At 44.3% G+C, this 20,332-nt stretch overlaps 1 protein-coding gene across 1 annotated transcript in view; it reads left to right on the top strand.

The window, feature by feature from the left end:
• cachd1 (cache domain containing 1) overlaps positions 1–20,332 on the top strand; it is a 126,936-nt gene that overhangs the window by 75,011 nt on the left and 31,593 nt on the right. Inside the window, exons 2-5 of the mRNA XM_079267453.1 lie at positions 6,778–6,840; positions 9,578–9,726; positions 14,418–14,524; positions 19,902–20,028. Of these exons, the coding sequence (XP_079123579.1) occupies positions 6,778–6,840; positions 9,578–9,726; positions 14,418–14,524; positions 19,902–20,028 (446 nt within the window). The remainder of the gene's footprint in view (positions 1–6,777; positions 6,841–9,577; positions 9,727–14,417; positions 14,525–19,901; positions 20,029–20,332) is intronic.

The following is a 20,332-nucleotide window of genomic DNA, read 5'->3' as shown; positions in this document are numbered from 1 at the left end:
ATTTCCAGGCAATTCACAGATCTGGCAGCACTTTCCACCAAAGTGCACATTGGAAACCAAATAAATGTGGTTAGATCAGGATTTCAAATTATCGCAGCCCTCTGTGAAGCAGTGCAGCCTGGGATTTACACTTTGCCTTAAAAAAAGAACTGTTTTCTCTCTAACGCAGTGTGTGGGCCGGGGCTTTGGCGCCATTGCCTCAGGTTCGCCGTTAGTTAGATTCAAGCTAATTAAATGAACCCCCAGCACCTTTTTAAATGCAGCAGCGAGCAGTTGGCAGACACAGACGGCCGTTCATTTTATTAGCGAACCTGCTCCACTGGGCTGTAATGGAGACGCACTTAATTAACGAGGGTTTGGGTTCTCTATGTCCACTACAGTAAGAGAGACACATGTCTCCTCTGGTTTAACCCCTCCTTTTTTATGGTTCCATAGTCACAACATTGATGAATTCACGTTCATTCCACACTCACTAAAGCAGGATTTGCCGGCCGTATGTTGTGCTTTAAGCATTTGCTGAGATTTGTTGAATTAATGAGAACTAATTGATTACCTTTATTTTCCATAAAATCTTATCTTCATAGTTAAATATGAAGGTATGTCAAAATACTTTTTCTAAAGAAGAGACATGCCAATCAACCTCCCCAAGCTAACAAACGTGCTTTATGTCCAATGACTGATACATGTGAGCAACAGAGAGTAATTATATAGTTCTATATTCTCTGTGAGGCCTTACCTACCGGTGCTGGATTGGCTCTCATCTCTTGGCACCAGGTAATGCCGCCATGTGTCATTTCACCGTAATAAAATGTTTTCTAATCATTTGTAGACTATTATAAAATAACTTGTTCAATAGGATTAGTTTTGAGAAACTGAAAACTGCTTTAATTTAATAATGTTTTGGCCTTAAACATATGTATGATCAGTATCTCCTTTTCACAAACTGTAACCGTACAATAGTCTCGTCTATATATTCCACTAATTAAGAGAGAGTCTCCAGCCGTGCTTTTATCAACTTAGCTTCCTTCTATTGTGACCGTACCCAAGAGAAACCATGTTTAGGCCTGTGCAAAGATTCACCAGAGCGTTGCATAACGTATAACATGTTATGTTATCTGGTTTATAACGGAGCGGAGGTTGTGTTGTGCATAGTTATAATTGATATCTATCTATCTATATATCTAGATACAAAAAGTGACTACAAATGCTCTTTTCTCCTGTTGTTCTGCTCTGTGTTATGGAGCTGTAAATTGCAGGTGCAATTATTTCTGACTTTTATTGTATTGTGAAAACGCAGAAACTGTTCTCCCTCTCTCCCTCCACCTCGCTTTAACACTCCCAGTTGCCGGTTTCCTGACTCTGCTTTGTAGTGTTTATAAAAAAAAAAAAAATCGAGATGGGATGGCGGGGATGGAGACATGGCAAAGGGTCTAGTTGAAGAAAAAAACATTACACACATGCACATCAGAGGCGACGCTCTGATGTGCATCCCCGGCTCCAGCTCTTTGTAGTGCAATGAGCGGAGAGTTGGCTGGGGGGGGGGGGGGGGGGCATCATCAAGGGTGAGAGGAAAAGCCAAGGGGGAGGAGGAAGACTGAGCTGTATGCCAGCAGCATGGAGGAAGCAGCAGTTACTCTCCCTTGGGCTTTAGGCTTTTATCTGTCAGTTGTATGGAAACCAATCTCTCCGGCTCCAAAACATCTCTCCGGCAGCCTAGCGTGTGCATGTGAAATGTGTGCGAGACGCTCAGACATTTCCTACAACAAGCAGCCTGTAGTGACCGATAAGCAGTCGAGGAGCTCCACATGCGTACACCAGGCCTGTGCGTAGCCCGCATTCACAGTCCGCACATTGGCTCATAGCCACTTGGACTTGTATTACAAGACTCGACTGTCAGTTTGGTTTCTTACATGACGAGGGCACGTTCATTCCCCAAAACAAAGTGTTGCATCGAAAGAGAAGGCCGGCTGGCAGCGACCAGGCGGCGTCAGTAGACGAAAAACTGAGCTGGAGGGAATAGGCGTTAAGTTCTCAGGGCGAAAGCTAATGGTGTCTCCGGTGTCTGGGTCTGTCCCCCACGGACGCTGCTACCCTGAAGCCTTATCACACCTGAGCCACTGGGTTAATTGATAAGTCCCGCCCACAACGAGCCAGCCAAAAAGAAAGAAGGAACCATTAAAGAGCACACAGCTCAACCTTAGACTTTGCTCACATGCATGCCCGTGTTCCCATTTTGCCCTCTAGTGTATTCACAAATACACCGTGGCCCACTGATCAACAAGCCCTGAAGACAGACAGACAGACTGTGTGTGTGTGTGTGTGTGTGTGTGTGTGTACGTTTTTTTTTTTTGTGTGCACGCTCTCCAGTCTCATTCTAAATTGCGCTTGCGGCTCCACTCTAACCTTTGAAAGTGTGATTCCAGTGCTGTCGGCTCCCACTTCCTCTTTCCTGCCTTCCTTTTTCCTTTCCTTTCCCGCTCTTGCCTTCCCCTCCCCACAGGCTGCTCCGTATTCCCCTTCAGTTCTTCTCTTTTGCCCTGCACCTCTGTGCCTCTTCCTCCATGTGTTTCCCCTAAAAACAAACGCAAACGACTCACAGTCTTCGGGCTGGTGTCGTCGGTCATCTGTCTGGATTTTAGTCTCTGCCCCACTAAGAACAGAAGAGTCTCTTTAAATGCGAAGAGCCTCTTGGGGTAGTTTATAGCATCCCCAAGAGAGCCTGACAGAGGAGCTGCAGAGGCAGGCCCAATTAAATGGATGCCATATACATGGATGGTTCCCATGGCTGAGCTGCTGCAAAGAGGAGCCAAGAAAGAGGAACAAAATGATAAAGTGGAGAGTTTGTCTTTTGTGTGGGACTCAACAAATCAACGTTGCAATCTAGAGAGGAGCAGCTTCGGTTCTGCGTCTGGATAAAGCTGGGAAAGAGCTTAAATGCTCAGTCAGTTCTTCAAAAACATGAGCAACAGAATTAGACGCAACAACAAACAACCCAGCATCATATATCAAATGTAGGACAACGCAGGTTCTGGTATTTATCTCAGCGAGCCGCAGTTTGAGCTTCCACTGAGGTTTAGTCATTCATGTGAACCACTCGGCTGTGGTCAGGATTAACCTCAAAGGGGATGGATTTAAGAACTACCCTTAAGGCTCTGTGATCAATGGACTTTGAGGAGTTTTAGTGCATTTCTTGTGAGCTTAGTGTTGAAAAAAACCTCCCTGTTTGGATCCAGTTAAATGTTTTATTTTAATGGGGGCGCTGCAGAGTTTCCTTTGTACACAAACACGAGTCATGTTTACATTCGGTGTTACTCCCCAAAACGCATCATGTGTATCCTTGAGGTCTGACAAACATGTTGAGTGTATTTCCTTCCTCCATAACGCAAAGCTGATTTTATTTATATTTAGATCCGTGTTTGTTCACGTCCATGTTTCCCAGCTTGCACTCGCCTCTCCTGAGTTTGTTGGCGGATCGCAGCGCTTCTTGGCTCGTGTGACGCCATCGGCGGGGCCGCGCATCGCTTCCCTTTGACTCGGCATTGGACAGAACGCTGTGAAGAGCGATGCAGACTCGTGTGTCACTTTGATTCATTAGTCATCCAAACGGATTGCTGACTGTGCACTCGGCATGCTGTTGCTACAAAATGGTTTTATTCCACAGCTTGATTAATGAGGCAAAGGGTTCAGAATGATGTTGTTTAAGACGTCTTATCGGTTCGACAGATGGAGAACATGCATGTATGTACGTGGGATGTATTTTGTTTATCGTCTATCATTCTAATGCTAGTTTGGAAATTGTTTTCTAGTTAAGTTTTTGAAGAAATGAACACTAAAACACAGTGACAGTAACGCATTTACTAGTGTGCTGGACATCCACTGGATAAGTGTTGGTCTTCCTCAGCTCCATCATGTATTTTGTTCCATACTGCCCAGCCCTATACCCGGAGGAGGTGAAGCAGATGAGGGAAGCCAGGGTGCACCCCAGATGCCGTGCATTTGTCTCTGTGCGCCTTTCTACTGGTGTGAATGTGTCTGTGTACGTTTCACGGTTTGACTGTGGGTCAGGGGAGGCCACAGGCTCACGGTGGCCCAGGCAGCCTCAGGCATCTCAGGTTTCAGAGCTGAGCATTCCTCCCCGGCTGCTCCATAGCTGTGAAAACCGCAAAGCAGCTCCAACAACAAACACTCGAGGCACTGGGGGAAAGACGGCTAACCTGTGGCTAATCAACAACAGGAGTTTTCTCTTTTTTTTCAGGATTTGTTCTCAATTTTGTCAGAGTTGCTGGCTTTATGGAAACAGTGTCCCCCCCTCCCCCATTTAGCTTCTCTTTAGTTAGGGTAGTGCTTTCAGGGCACATGGCTCCTGCTAAGTGGTAGCAGCTCTGTTTGTGTGTGCTTGTTTGTGTTTATTTGACAGTTCCACATCGTTGGACTTTCTCTTTTCTTCCTACCAAGAAGGGTGGGTGACAGTCGACTGTCCGGGCTTGGTGTTGCACGTTGTAGATACCTCGGTAGTGAAATATGGTGTGTGTGTGTGTGTGTGTGTGTGTGTAATGATAACATAATGAAACTGTTTGTATAGCACGTCTCTGTCTCATGCCTCTATAAATTGAAAGCAATATGCCCCAAAACAGTGAAAACAGCTGACACCATTTGGACATTCAGGATTAAAAGTGAACACTTTGTTAAAGTTCTGGTGACGACGGATTGATAATTAACAATACTGTGCTTGTTTCTATGCCACATAATAGGATGTTCAGAAGATACAGTAACTGAATGGCCTAATTATGGCCCATGAAGAGGGCATTGTAAGGCGATTTTGCAGTATAGAGGCATTTGTTTTGCTGCATCTTTTGTATCTCAGTGTGCTTGTTTGATCTGCAACTTTTTTGATACTCGATTCTTCATTTAAGAACATTTCTTCTGGTTTCTGCGGTTCCTCGTCTTACATTATAGTAACCTGCTGGTCAGACAAAAGACCATGAAATTATGATGTGCATTTTCCACAGTTTTCTGATGTTTTGTAGACTAAAAGATGAATCTATTTATAACAATAATCCATAGTTACGGGACTATTTTCAGTATGGTGCTATTAAGTCACATTTCTTTGCAAGGTGGACAAAACAATTGTCATCCTGGTGTCAGTCATCTGATGTTTTGAAGGCTAACGTAAAGGAACTTCTCACAATTCCCTTTAACAGTAGGAATGTTTGCTTATGTTTTATTATGCTTTGTAATGAAGTGTTTGTAGGGTAGCCATGGCTAGGCAATAACAGTCTACAGTGAATCCGCCCCAGGTTAGTTGGATGTGGTGCATTCTGGGTAATCGGTGTCCTCTGGAATGTGTCTAACAAAAGGTGTGGACAAGCAGCAGGAAATCGCTGCAGCGTGGAACCAGGTGATTTAAGGCTTTGTGTGCAGTGGGGCGGCTTACGGTGAAACACCTGCCAACGTGCTGCCTCAGCACAAACATTAGTTGTACTCTGTTTGTAGCTGCTTCATAGCACTGCTGCCTGTGTGAGGAAGAAAGAAAAAGAGAGTAAATGTTTAGTTGCTGGTACTCAGGAGACCGTGTGTGTGTGTGTGTGTGTGTGTGTGTGTGTGTGTGTGTGTGTGTGTGTGTGTGTGTGTGTGTGTGTGTGTGTGTGGAAAATGTGTCTCCGGAGCTCTTAGCGTGTGTTAAGACTGAGGTCACACCAGGACTCATTGTCTTTCTGCCTTAATGTAGCGCGCTGCTTCCTATTCACTTAACGATATAAATCGGGGACTTTTAAAATGTTTCAGTCTGGAAGGTGGAGGGGGAAATTCAACATCACCTTGTGTTTCGGGGCTAATGAAAACCTTCATTTAGTATTTTGGCTGACCTCCAGTTTCAGACAGGTGACGCATTTTCCCCCCCGGCCTAGAAACCGATGACAGAGCAACACTGTCTGGGTCTATGAGTCGGTTGCTTTGGCAGATAACCAGGTTCATAAATCTCTTTGGAGTAATAAAGTGGCTCCAGATGCACCTGTGTGAGCAGATAAATCCGTCAGTACTAATGTCATTAATTACCTGTAGTCGCGTCATATTTTCTAAGGCGCTAATGTAACACTACACTAGCCACAATACTGGCAACATGTCAATGCATCAGCAAGCAATCATTCACTTTATTTCCTGCGTGTTATGCCTCGATGTTGTGTATATATTTTATGATTGTTGGTACTTAGTTTTTGCGCAATAATAGTATAATAATAGTATGATTAGATGGCATGATTTTCCCTTCATTAACATTAGAATAATAAATGCTTTCTGAGTGACTTTTGAAAGTGTTTCGTCCCTCGTGCTGACAAACGTATTGGCTTCAGTGCAGTTGTCTTCGACTTGCTGCAGCGTCACCTTTGTGCACATAACTCTTGCCACCTTCGCTTCCTTAACATGTCAACATGGTCTGTTTGTTCGGCATTAACGGCACGCGTTAACGGCACAAAAGGATCCTGGTTGGACTGGATTCTTTGTAAATGTGAGGAAGTACAGACGCGGCTCCCAACATGAAGAGGTGTGAATGCTTGAACTCTTTGGTATACTTGTGACAATAATGCAATAGCTTGTAGTTTGACACTTTTTGCAGATGTAATCGCGGAGTGTTAACAAAAGGTGTCTGCTCAGCAAAAATCTATTTCTACAAAGGAACTCTGCCAATACTCTTCCTCAGGAGATGGTCTTCAGTTACTGGATGAGAATCCTCTGCATCTCCCCTGATCTAACCTCACCGTCTCTGCTTCTTTCTCTCAACAGACGATTTTCAGTTCGTTTTCATACAATGAGAAAACATCAAACGGAGAGACAGAAGTGCAGCAGGTGAGTACCAAAGGCTTCTCCTCTGTGTGTGTGTGTGTGTGTGTGTGTGTGTGTGTGTGTGTGTGTGTGTGTGTGTGTGTGTGTGTGTGTGTGTGTGTGTGTGTGTGTGTGTGTGTGTGTGTGTGTGTGTGTGTGTGTGTGTGTGTGTGTGTGTGTGTGTTCTTGCAAGAGTGACGGTGAACAACACCAGGCTGGTAAATAGCCACCAGCAAGAACAGACAGGTGGATGTTTGTTTGCATTTCCCCCGTGTCCTTGTTTCTGTGTGTGCGTCACCGTATCCATCTGTGTCCATGCAATGTGTTTGAAATATATAATATCTCTCACCTATTTACTATTCCAGAGGCAGCTCCAAATTTGCCTTGGAGCATTGTCATTTTTTCTTCTCAATGGAGACGTAGCCTTTTTCTTTGCCAACCTGCACAAACACGTGTATTCAAACAGCCCCGTAGTGTTTCCGGGCTGTTGACAGTTCATCATGATCATCAGAACCTGTTGTGCAAGAGTCTCCTAGTGTGTACAATAGGTCTAGAAGCATTTCCATAAACAGAAACCTTCAGCTACACTACTGGGTGTTACGTTTTGAATTGACATAACGTGTGTGTGTGTGTGTTAATAAGCTCCAGTCCCCGAGCAGCACTGACTTCACGTCGGTGTTGGAATAGTTTAACAGCTCATAGAGTGCCCATACATTCTAGCTGCAAACCCCTCTTGAGGCAGACGCCAACTAATTCAGACGACAGCTGTGACATAGTTGGCTTGCGAGTTCTGCTCTCTGGGCAGAGGGGTTGTGTCCATGAGCCAAAAGCGAGGCTCAGGAGTGGGTCTGCAGAGGGGGAGGGAGGGCAAGGAGCTCCAGAGAGGGAGCCGCTGACCTCGAAGACGAGTTTCTCTTCTGGAAATTCATTATTCAGAGAGACGGTATACACCTGCTAATAAGTATTAATTCTCTAGAATTTCTTTCAAAACTGGTCAAGTCATCTCATATTAGTATCATAAAGATTTTATGATGGTCTTTTTTTCCATTTTAGTTTTAAAAGACATTTCTTTACTTTATCAAATCGTGCTGAGAAATCACATTCGGCAGAGGAAACAAACGGTGTGGAAGTTTAACAAACCTTTCTGACAGTGAACATAAACTCAATTCAATAACAAAATCACTTAATCGAAGGAGAAGCAAGACGTGCTGCTTCGACTGTGCGGTTCCTTAGTTGTGCAGAACTCGCCCCGCGTCCCTGTTATACTCGTCCCTATATTCATCTCATCCCAAAGTCTTGCCATAAACACCACTAACAGTAACTGTGGTAGATTGCCGGCCGTCAAACTCCCAATCCCAGACATCAGGGTGCACCCGTTCTACTCGCTCCAGTTCTGTGGCTGAACCAACCCCACCGGGTGCTGTAAACCCTAAAAAGCTGCTCGGTCGGGTCAGAGCGAGGAGCCCGGTGTTTTGGAGAGTGTGGTTAATCTGCAGAGCGCAGGTTTGCTTTGGCTGCACTGAGGCAGGCAGTAACTTTAGCTTTAACTCGCACGGCTCGAAGTTTCTGGTTTCTCTTAAGTCAGAAGTCGAGTCATACTTCCTCCCTCTGTCTCTCTCTCTCCCCTCCCAGCTATGGAAACACTCCTCAGCTGAACACTGGCCCATTTTCCCCCTTTTAACACTAAGTTCACTGCAGCTAATTGCCATGCGTCCATGCATGGACAGGACTGTGTGGGGGGAGTACCACATTCAGTGCACACGTTAGTGTGTGTGTGTGTGTGTGTTCTCCATGTGGTGGAGCAGGAGTAATTGTGGGCTGTGCCTCAGGCCCCTGTTAAACCCCTAATAGGAATAGCGGCCGGTTGATTAGGTGTGCAAGCGGTCAGTGGGTCGCGGTACATTTCCTTGTTCCTGGCTTGAATCGCAGCCTTTTTGCAGGCACTGGTAATTATGGGATGTGAACAAAGGGGCTCCAGTTACTGGGAAAATAAGCCCCTTTCTGTATTTAACACGGCTGAGAGGGTAACTTACAATGGCTTCGGAAAGTATTCGGACCACTGCCATTTTTTATTGGCCGCTACAGCGGCGCTGGTGGTGTTTTGTTTTCACCTTGTGAGTCTGTGTCCTAATGGCAAAGTGGCCCGTTTACGCCCTTGGTCCAGTTTGGCGTCGTCGCTGTTGTGATCCCATCGCAAGATGATCTCTAGTTCCATTTTTTGACTTTATTGTTGCCATCAATGCACACGTATATCTTGATGAGAAATATTTGCAATTAAACAGAACTATTGATGAAGAAACTTCATTTACAGACGTATTCTGACACTTTGATGTGTCAAAGCTCGGGTGCATCCCTTTTCCTTTGTCCCTGAGTTTTCTAGAAGTTGATTCCCTCTTGTGCCGCATTCAATTAATGGGTCATAATTCTGGCAGCTCACAAAAGGGCAACATATGCAGTCTATACACTTGTCTATATAAAAGTCTACAGTCACACTTACCAGAGTAGTCAGATTTGGATATATATATATATATATATATATATATATATATATATATATATATAAATATAAATAACCTGGACCTAACACCGATGGATAATTGAGAATTATTGAATTTTGACGGAGAGCTTTCTATTTTAACCGGCGCAGCTTTTCCGGCACTCGTTCTGCGGTGTGAATGGAAGCAAGCAAGAGATAACTGTGAGCTAAAGGTGTCTCCACTAACCACTGACTTGTTGATGTGTCTGTGTTTCCTTTATGCAGTTGGCCAAAAAGATCCGTGAAAAGTTTAACCGCTACCTGGACGTGGTCAACCGGAACAAACAGGTGGTGGAGGCCTCGTACACCGCTCACCTCACCTCTCCGCTCACTGCGATACAGGACTGCTGCTCCATACCTGCATCTATGATGGAGTGAGTACCACACACACATCCCCATCTCTCTCTTGTTTAAACATGTTATGATCATCTTGGATTACATCCCATCATTTACAGCCTTGAGCATAACTGTCACACTCTCATACTTGGTATCTTTTTGAGACCTGGAGATTTAATAGCTGTGTTCGCATCAACTCATATTGTGTCGATTATTGATTTCACCATCCATCCATCCATTTTCATCTGCTTTCATCCGAGGCCCGGTCGTGGGGGCAGCAGGCTAAGCGAGTTATTCCAGACGTCCCTCTCCCCAGCAACGTTTTCCAGCTCTTCATGGGGGACATGTCTGCATTATCTTCATTGTGTTTCTTTGGGGAACAAATGAGCCACGAGGCTTTTTTTGCCCACATGACAAAAAACTAATTTTATGAAATTGAGTGTGAGGCTGAATATTTCAGATTTAAGTCGTCTACTGACAGAGTTTGACATTACCCCGGCCTACATTGTAGACCCAGCTTTTCAGCCAATCACCAACTCTAGCAGGCGAAAACAAAGTTCAAAGCTGAGAGCTGCTTTCAGTTCTAATCTACAGAGCAGCAGCTGCCTCTACCCATCATCCTCTCTCTCTTTCGTTCTCTCTCCCTCTCTATCTCCCTCCCCTTTATCAGCCGATGTAACCAGCTATTTCTCTCTGAAGTTTTTGCGAGGCTGCAAGGTCACCTGTCTCTTCTTCATTCGTGCAGAGAGGAGGCAGCCTGGCTCAGGGCCAGTGGACCACCTGTAGCCGAATCATGCGCATGACATACTGTACATACATTCAACAGTTGTTCACATGCAGACATGTTTTATTTATGTCCAGACATGTGCACTTTAAACCTAGTTTCAAAACCATCAAGGAATCATGGGAAAAGATGACATAAGACCCTGCAGGAAGGACGAGATGATGCAGGGGGAGTCACATGGGTGGTGGTGGTGTTTGGGGGGGCCATGGACATACCAAGCTGAGTCTGACAGAACCCTGAACTTCAAAGGATCTTCCTCAGGGAAGGGAAGGAAAAAGGCACGAAGCTCTCTCGCTTTTATTTTTTGGTAAGGAGCAGTATGCAGAATACTTTCGCGCTGTGTTCCTGAGCCCTCAGCATCAGGAAGCAGCTGAAGAGCCGAGCTCCTCTCCGGTTAGATGATGCTATGATGTAGGATGTCTCAAACTAATGGGAACTGTAGTTTTTCTAACAAATTTCTTTGTTCTTAAAATAATGAATTGATCCATCCCAATAATTTAAGGGCTGCTAATGTATTGGACAATATCAGCTTATTGGGGATAAATCTGAGTCGGTGAATATGTTAGCTGATGAGCAAGAAGAACTGAAACCATAGAAATGCCAAAGATGTACTTAAAATAATTCAGAAACAGGGTTGCCGGTACTTTGTCCACTAGAGAGAACTGACAAGTTTATCTTCACCTTTTATGTTCAGCTGTATAATGGCCTGTTGTTTACACGTCCTGATCATCAATCGATACGGTTTGCATCCATTCAAGGGCTTTTGTTGCAAGCAACGTAACGAGGCAAACGTACTTAATAAAGACATCAAATGCTTAAGAAAAAAGAAAATGGCCGAGTGTCCTTCATTAGTTTCAGACATCAGCTGCTTCTGGGGGTCTCAGCCAGGTCAGCCAGTTTGGAGGGGGGATCGGGTGGTTCACAGGGTGTCCATGTCTTTTAGCCGGCAAGCTAGCAGGCTATCATTTCACAGGGAGGCCGCCGAGGGCAGTGCTTAGCACCCGGCGGTATGCTTTAATCACTGCTCGGTCTCAACTACAGGCTGCACCTGAAAATAGAAAATGTCACTCGTATAGATTTGGTGTGTTTATGTGTGTTTATATTTTTAACAAGCGATCTCCAGGTGCTCATTTCAACAGTTCCACTGCTGTGCAGTTGTTAAAGTGAGAAGTGTGCTTGGGAGCAGCCCAGATGGCCTTTTGTGGTCTCATTTCAACCAACGGTAGTTCTGGAGGAGATAAGCTGCAAATGGACTGTGCAAGGACAATTATATTCGTAATTATGATCCTGAAGAGTTCCTTTAAGACGCAAAGTGTCTCACCACCATAGAGGAAGATAGAGGTGCAGGGAAATGCAACGTGGTGTCCCTAAAGGTGGCTGGGCTGTTTTGACCACCAGCCTGTTAAAACCTCAACCCAAAAGTCTGCAAAGGTTTACACATGACGACGTGTAATGAGGTGATGATGCTGTTCATGGATTCACGGCAATCCATCCCTTTTTGTCCAAACTCTCCGGATGGTGCCGATTCACGTAAAGTCCATCACTATCTCCTGTACTGTGTCCCGACCCATTTCAAGAAATACTTCAATGTATTAATTGCAGGTTTTTCAACGAAAAGTTGTATACACACAGCATGTGATTGGTCAGAACACCAGCTAGCACATAGTGTACATAGTTTTTCTCTCTGTCCTCATGCCTCTCAATCTTACATTTTTTCTCTTTGTTTCTCCGTCCTTGCCCACTTTACATTAATTTATTCTCTTTGCCCCCCCTTCTTGATAAACTCTCTTCATCTTCCTTCCAATCCCGCCCCTTTTGATTTTCCTTCCTCCCCTCCTCTGCTGATATTCAAGGTTAGTTCAAGCTGTGAGGAGGTCTTTGGGTCTCCACTACTAACTAACTGCAGTCATCATATTGTTAGTAACCGGAGTAATGCATTCAGGACAGTTGCTTTGCGATAAAATATTGAAGACATTTAAAACACTGGTTTGTTTCAGATCGCATGATTTTCATAGGTGAATATTTTGTCCGTCTTAATATAATGGATTTTATGCCAAGTCACTGCTGAACACGGCGGGTGCTGCCTTATTTAGAGGCGTCTGCCTGTTTCACTCCGTGCTGTAAGACGGTAGGCTTCATGTCTTTTCGCCGGTGTGAAGATTTGTGTTTCAGTTTCATTCTGTATTAAAAACAAAGAAAAGTGTTTCAGCCAAAATTTAGCAACATCAATACATTTGAGTTGGAATCCTTCTTAAGGAAGCTCACTGTCCCTTTACTGCTGCTTTCTGTCACTTGAGTTGTCCTCAGGATCCTTTTCTAATTGCTGCATAGAGAACAAGCCCTTGTGGGTGGTATGGTAATCAAGCAAGCATTCCATCAATACATTATTAATATGCATATTCAATGGAAGAATTGGTTAAAGCGCCATGCATTCAGTTTGGAACATGCATGGACTTATATTCTTTATATTCTGTAAATCAAATCAGGCTTGTGCTGTTGTTTGGGCTTGTGTCTGGTAAGTCCAACCTGATTGCAAAGCAGATTTTTTTTTTCGCCCTCATTAAAATGTTTGATCACAGTCGAAGCCGTCCTCCCCTCATTTCTCTCGCTCTCTCTCGCTCGCTCGCTCTCTCGCTCTCTCGCTCTCTCTCGCTCTCTCTCTCTCGCTTGTTCTCATGTGTTTTTGATGTGGAATTCAAAGTGGCTGCAAATGTATTTTTTATCTGGCACACATTTATGCGGAGCGCCTTGCCCACCGTCTCTATGCAAAGTGAGTTGAAGCAGAATAGTAATGACTTTGGCCTTATGGGACTCTAAATGAGTGAAGTTCAAACGCAGCCTGTACATCACAGCACCTGTCAGTCAAACCGGGCCAGGGCCAGGTCTGCAAGCACAGGGAGCCAAAGAGTGTGTAGCGCGTGTGTGTGTTTATATGTGTGTGCGTGTGTGTTGCTGAGCCAGAAAAGGGGGGGGGGGATGGTTGGAGGGATGGAAGGATCAAAGCACCCAGGCTTGGTGCAGTGCAGAACAGGCTGCTCCTCTGCATACCTCCTCTTTTAACTCTTAACTGAGCTCTTAACTCTGGAGATACGAGCTCTGGAAACAAGGCTTCACCATCAACAAATGTAATGTGCCTTTAACAGACTGCAGTATACCATGTGATGCAGGGACAGTTTTCAACCACAGCATTTGTGACACATTTGTGTCGATGACCTAGTTTTCCTGATAATACAATCAATTTTTTTATTGAGATTAATGTATTTGCTACATATTATAAAAGAAGACATGACATTTGCATTTATAAGATTGCTTTCTCCATTGCTGGGCACAGTGATGCACACATTTATAGAAGAGTGACGTGTCTCATATCCAGCTGACCTGAAGTTGTCGCTTGACGCCCAAAATGATTTCCAAAGATTTGGAGACGACAGAGACTGATGATACAAGTTTTGAGGTTCAAATTAAGCGGGCAGCCCCTCCTACAATCACATTCAGATGTATTCAGGGAATTCTGTATCGACTTATTTTGGAGAAAAGCTGAATTTAAGTAGTTTTCCGTGGAAAATATTATTCACGAGCCAATTAGTCCTGATTTAATGTGAGGTCTGGGCAACCGATGATAAAGCCAGCAATACAATTCAGCTCCGATGAAACAAGTAGAGGCTATTAGTTTCAACAGATGTTTCATGTCGTTGCATGAACTTCATGGTTTCACATCGATTTCTTTACTATCTGTGGAAAGCATGTAGATCTCAGTCAAAAACGTTTTATTTGCGATAAAACATGAACATTACCATGAAGTCGGAGGTATTGGCAAACCCGTGAGTTATGTTTTATTGGAAGTTCAGCTGTGGCGCAGTAAATCTGTTCAGAGCTGCTCCACCCACGAATGAGTCTGACACGCTCTAAACGTTTCTCAAATGTTGCCTGTTTGTGTGTATTTAGGTTTGATGGAAACTTCAACACCAATGTCTCCAAGACCATCTGCTGTGACAGACTTTCCCCCAACGTCAACAGCCGAGCGTTCAACCCCGGACGGGACCTCAACTCAGGTTTGTTAGACGCACACACACACACACACACACACACACACACACACACACACACACACACACACACACACACACACACACACACACACAGACACAGACACACACACACACACACACACCAAATGACGCGCATACACACTGACCTGGTTTAACAAATGAAACCCGGACACGCAAAGCTGAAACCATGAAAACTTGAGACTTAATTTGTCTCTGCTGTGAACTCCACGTCAAAATGTTGAATAATTGATCAGCAATTGCCACAGGAACCAGATTTTAATTAAGAAGTTGTAATATCTTCTCCGTTCTTCTTATCTTCTAAATGTTAAAAGGAGAGGACAGTGATCTGAGGTGGAAATAATTAGCTGTGCACGTCTTCAGCTTTCACAGTCCGTCCTGTGCTCCCTCACTCACACTTTCTTCTCTTTCTGTCTCTCCGCTGTTTTTCATCTGGTTTGATTTTAAAATGTTTTTCACAGCCTGACATCAAACTCACTTTGTTTGACTTTGAACTCTGCGGTTGTGTTCAGGTAGTGTGTGTTGTTACCACCCTGTTGTCAACGGGCTTTGTCAGTTCTTTGTTTCAGGCCTCACTTCACCTCATATAGGACTAAGCATCAGTTGCGGCGTGTTCATGTCTGTCATCATGGCCCCTACATGTAACCTCAACGGCGTCCTCACAAGTCATCCAAGAGAGAGCCATGCAAATCAGTTTAATGGTGCTCTCATTGCTCCCGCTACACGTTTATTGAGGCTCCAGATTGCAGAAGCAGAATATCAGAATGTAAAACCCACATGTGTCTGCACCACATATGTCAGTCTGCGTTTGATGAGGAAGAAATGGAGCAAATTCACTAAAACCCAGGCAAAGGCCTACTTTGCCCTGTTTTTCTGTTCTGATGCCATCACTTGGTTAACGGTGTGTCCCCGCTGCTGCCACAGAAGACATATCCAGCTGTACGACATGCATTCATCACACATATGGTTCTGCATTTCCCGGAATATTCAACTCACTTTCCTTGTGTCTCTCAAACTTCCAGTTTCAGTCCAGCACACATTCCCTCCAGGAATTTGTGATTGCATGATCGTAATAATTCAACCTAAACCCATCTCTGTAAGATGTGCGAGTAAGTGTACATTTTATAATCCCCCAAATATTTCCACAAAAGTTGTATTTAAAAAATTTGAATTGTAGAAAGCACTAAAGTTACCTTGTAGACTGAATTTGGAATTTGAATCTTACTTACCGGTACTGCAGTATGTTGTAAAATAACATCAAATTGTTGCAAATTGAATCATTTTGGGTGTACCGGTAATTATCCCAAATGAACTCTGCACCATCTTGGAGAGACTGTTTAAAGATGTCAGTATCCTTCACATTAAGTGCTTGTCGGATCATCAAACAGCTCCTGAAACCTCCACCCTCCCCACACTTTACAGACGTCAGAAACTGCGTGGCTCCATCAGAGTACTTTGTAAATCTGAAAGTGTGTGCCGTTCTCCCCGTTTCTACGGTTAATTGCATCTCTCCATGATTCCAAGTTTTTCGTCCTGCCTTCAGGTTTGTCCGTTGGGAACAGATCAGCACTTTTGCCTGGATGTGTTTGGAGGACAGTTGATACAAACTAGTTAATGTGAATAATTGCACCTCCTTTACACCCTGGGTATTGCACCAGCCCCCCCCCCCCTCTTCCTTCCCTTTTTACAGGACGCTTCCAACATCATTTCTTCTTCTTCTGTCCTTCATTTGTTCTACTGCCCCCACACATTTTTTCCAGACTCCCCAGTCTGCTCCTCTCGCTCTCTCTGCCAGCCATTCATAATGACGGCCATTCATAACGCGTCACCATCGGCTGGGTGTTCTTTTCCTTGCAAGCCAGTCACGGCGAGTTCAAGTTACCCTTCTCCTCTCCCTGTCCCTCACACTCGGCCCTCCTTGACCCCCACGTTCCCAGCGCATTCATTCTCTCCCATTTGTCTCAGCCCAGTCTAAACAAGCAGCTACAGAGGGGGGAGGGAGGGATAATTGAGAGGGAGAGAATGATGAATGAAGGGGAAGAAAGGAGGGGTGGGCGCTGATTGAAATAGAGTAATTGTATCAAGACCGCATTGTATTCTTTCCAGCTTCTTTCCTCTCATCTTCAATTTTACTTCTTTTTAGAGGGGGGGAAGGGGGAGATAGGAGAGAGATAGTGGATGTGGGAGACATCAGTAGTGGCGGCAGCAGGTGGGAGTGAAAAGACAAGTAGATGAGAGATGACTGGTGGCAGAGTGCTGTGTGATCAGAGAACTAGTTGGATGCATCGTCTTTCTTCCATTTTTTTCCCCTTTCATCCATTTTTCCCTTTCTGCAGCCTTCCTTCCCTCCTGCGCAATTTCATCCATTTTGGTGCATTCTAACTTTTCCAAAGTTTCGACTTTAAATTGGATTACCGACACGCTGACTTGCATTCACCAATGCCAAGTTCTTTGGCTACGTGTGTGACCTATAACCTAATAATTCTCTGTCCACTCAGAAGACTTGTCACGCTGCAAGGCCTTTTCAAGTCGCCAGAACTCAAACTAACAGTATAGTGCTCATGTTGTGTAAGTTGTACAGGGCCTGATTTTTTTATTTTTATTTTGAAAACCCATGTGATGTGAGTGAAAATGTAGCGCCACAAAGGCATGCAAATGCTCACAATAATGTGGGTATAATCAATGTGTTTGTCTATAAACTACGCTAATGCCGGGTTTCCATGGAGACCAAGGACGACTGCTGTCGTCCAGACTAGAATATTTTAACTACGGATGGCTGTGAAATTGTTCACACCAAGGCATGGTCCCCGCAGGAGAAATCCTAATCATTGTTTGTTATCCCCTGACTTTCCGTCTTACGCCACAAGTTTTTACCGTATCTTGTGAAATATCTCCACATACATGTTTTGGCACAACATTCGGTACAGACATCTGTGGTTCCCAGGCGATGCATCGTTCTGACTTCCCGACCTTGTAGTGGCAGCGTGGGGTTCGTGCCGATATTGAGTCAAATATCTGAACAACTACCTGATGGATTTCCATGACATTCATGTTTCCCATAGGATAGATCATAACAACTCTAGTGCTCCCTTCATTTTACATGTAGCGCCATTGTTGGGTCCAAATTTGAGTTTGTCCAATGCTTTGTTTTTTGACCAAATATTAGCAGAACCATTGACATCTCCATTAGCATTTAGCTCAAAGCGCTGCTGTGCCAAAGTATGACCTCACAGAGTTGCTATAGCATGTTTGTAGACTTGATTCTTGTCATTCATGGAGAAAACAGAAATATGTAACAAAATGATGCTGTAATGTTTCAGTGAAATATTTATTTAACGGCTTGACTCATTAGTAATAAAGGTTATTAAGAACATCATGTCTCTTCCCTACGTTTAAATGGAAGAGTGAGGGAGCTAGCAGATACGAGTGGCACTTTGAGTAGTATTAAGGTAGGAAATGGGTGTCATGTGGGTCCCATTTCTTGGCTTGTCCGTCTGTTTCTGGGAAGATCTGAACACCGATGGCAGAGTGGAGCACTGTAGCCTGTCAGATGTATACACAGTCCGTCTTCCACTGTCAACACAACTGAGTGTTTCCTGTTTATATGAGCCTCAGAGCTGGATGGAGTGACCGGGCAGGGATGATGTATGACGGGCGACAGTGGGGTGCAAGAACCAACAGCGTCTCAGAAACGTGATGTCTTTGCCAAGTACATGTGGTCAGAGGTGCATTTTGATGCTGTTTATAATGTTTGACAGTCGGACGGGTTCACAGTTTTTCTGTAATTTATCTGTGTGTATATTTTTTATTTATTTTGGGTTTTAGCATTAGTTGAATATTTGACATGTGATTTTCCACCCCGACCATAGAAAATTGAATTGCCTTTGGCTCGTAATATTGCCGGGAGGCTGGAAAAGTTTGAAACAGGTTCTCGTTAGCAGGTGATTAATTCGATGTGATCACAAGCCAACGTCCACATTTTGAGACGATTAAGACCCAGATGTTATGCATGAATGGCGGTTGGCATGTCTTAAGACTTAATTAACAAGGTATTGAAACTCGATCCTTCTGTGGAAACCTCCACCCGAGTAACAACAAACAGTCAGCTAAATGGCAAAGTAGTTGGTGGATGTGCACAGCCGCCAATGACCTGCAGAAACCACAATGAATATTTATTAGTCATAAGAAATTAGATGTTGTACAGTAATACCTGGCTAAATCAAACAAACTTTGTCTTAGAAAAATATTATTTTGGACTGAATGTATTTGCCATGTTGGTCTGCTTGTCTGTGTTTTTTTTAAGAGATGAATTGATTTAACGGCTGCATTATAGTATTATGTAACTTTAATGAAGCCTACTGATGGCTGCGCTCTGTTTCCTCCCCGTCTCTGGTTTTGCCAAAAAAGTTTATATTTGTGGCTCTCTAACTCCCCCCCCCCCCCCCCGTCTCTTTGTGAAAGGCCGTTTTGTGTTGCAGTGAGCGGAAAGGAAGTTGCTGGCTTTGTGATGGGATCTCTGTGAAGATACTGTTGACTCTGTGACCCAGTAAAAAAAATCTGTCTGTTAGTTTTGAGCAAATATGCTGCCAGTGTCTCTGCAGAGGTCAAGGCTGTTGTTTCAGCTCGCCCTGCAGTCGCAGTAATGACACACGGATTATTCTTATTTATTCGGTAAATTAAAGAAATGTACTGTGTTACTTCGCAGTAGTTGAAGTGTGTTTCATCAAGTAAATGTGGATACTTCAGTCCAGTTAGAAAGCAGAGCATTCAACTCCTCGTCATGTCTGAAACTTGGATTGGCTAGTACTCGTTGCCTTTGTTGGTTGGGTTTGTCAGGTTTCGGCATGAGGAGTGAGATTACTTGGGGTTTAAGTAAGGATATAATTTTAGCCAATAAGAGGCAGAGTAGGGTGGGTCATGCCTTTACCATCATAGGAAATACAGTTGCCGACATCGTCACTTTGGGGGCGGATGAACCCAAACGTCCTGCGGTCAAATTCGCCTTTTTTTCTTACACCTCGAGCATTCCACATAATACGGGGATTAAGATGAGATCATGAGATCGGTTTCTCTCGCTTCCTCCGATTCAAACGGGGATCACAGTTAACCTGAGCTTGAAAGGTCTCCCTCCTTAAAGACGTTGTGACATTAAAGGATACATCTTAATAAAGAGAAACTCTCTAAAGAACTGAATTCCTTACTTACTCACATGTTTCACTTCCTTCCCTTCCATCCTGCCTTTTCAACTTTGGTTTTCCTTCCTTGATCTCTCTCCTCCCCGTTTCTCACTCCCTTGTCCCCTTTGTCCTTCCCTCTGTTTTTAACATGTTTGCTGTTCCCCGTCTGTCTCTTCCCGCTACAGTATTGGCAGACAACCTGAAGTCCAACCCGGGGATAAAGTGGCAGTACTTCAGCTCAGAGGAGGGCATCTTCACGGTCTTCCCTGCACACAAGTTTCAGTGCAAGGGAAGTTACGAGCACCGCAGCAGGTATTAAGACCAACTTCTCCTTTTGTTTAACTTTTTCTTTTTAATTATCAAGCTCGACGTTCTTGCCAAACACACAACTTGTTGACAGATATCGCTCACTTGGCAAAGTATCAGAACGGGCTAGCTGATATCAAAACCACATCAACTTGTTCCTGCCCTCTTCCACCCCTCCTCCTCATCCTCCTCCTCACCCCTCCTCTCAGTCAGTTGCTGTGGGGTGGCCCAGAGGGCATATTGATGGCATGCCGCCCTCACACACCCAGACCACACATGCCCTTGGCAGGAATGTAACTCTGCCCCCCTA

Source organism: Melanostigma gelatinosum, assembly GCF_949748355.1.
Source record: "Melanostigma gelatinosum genome assembly, chromosome: 4".
NCBI classification, from domain to species: Eukaryota; Metazoa; Chordata; class Actinopteri; order Perciformes; family Zoarcidae; genus Melanostigma; species Melanostigma gelatinosum.
Note: the sequence above shows the minus strand (reverse complement) of the source record. Positions and strands in the feature narration are given on the sequence as shown.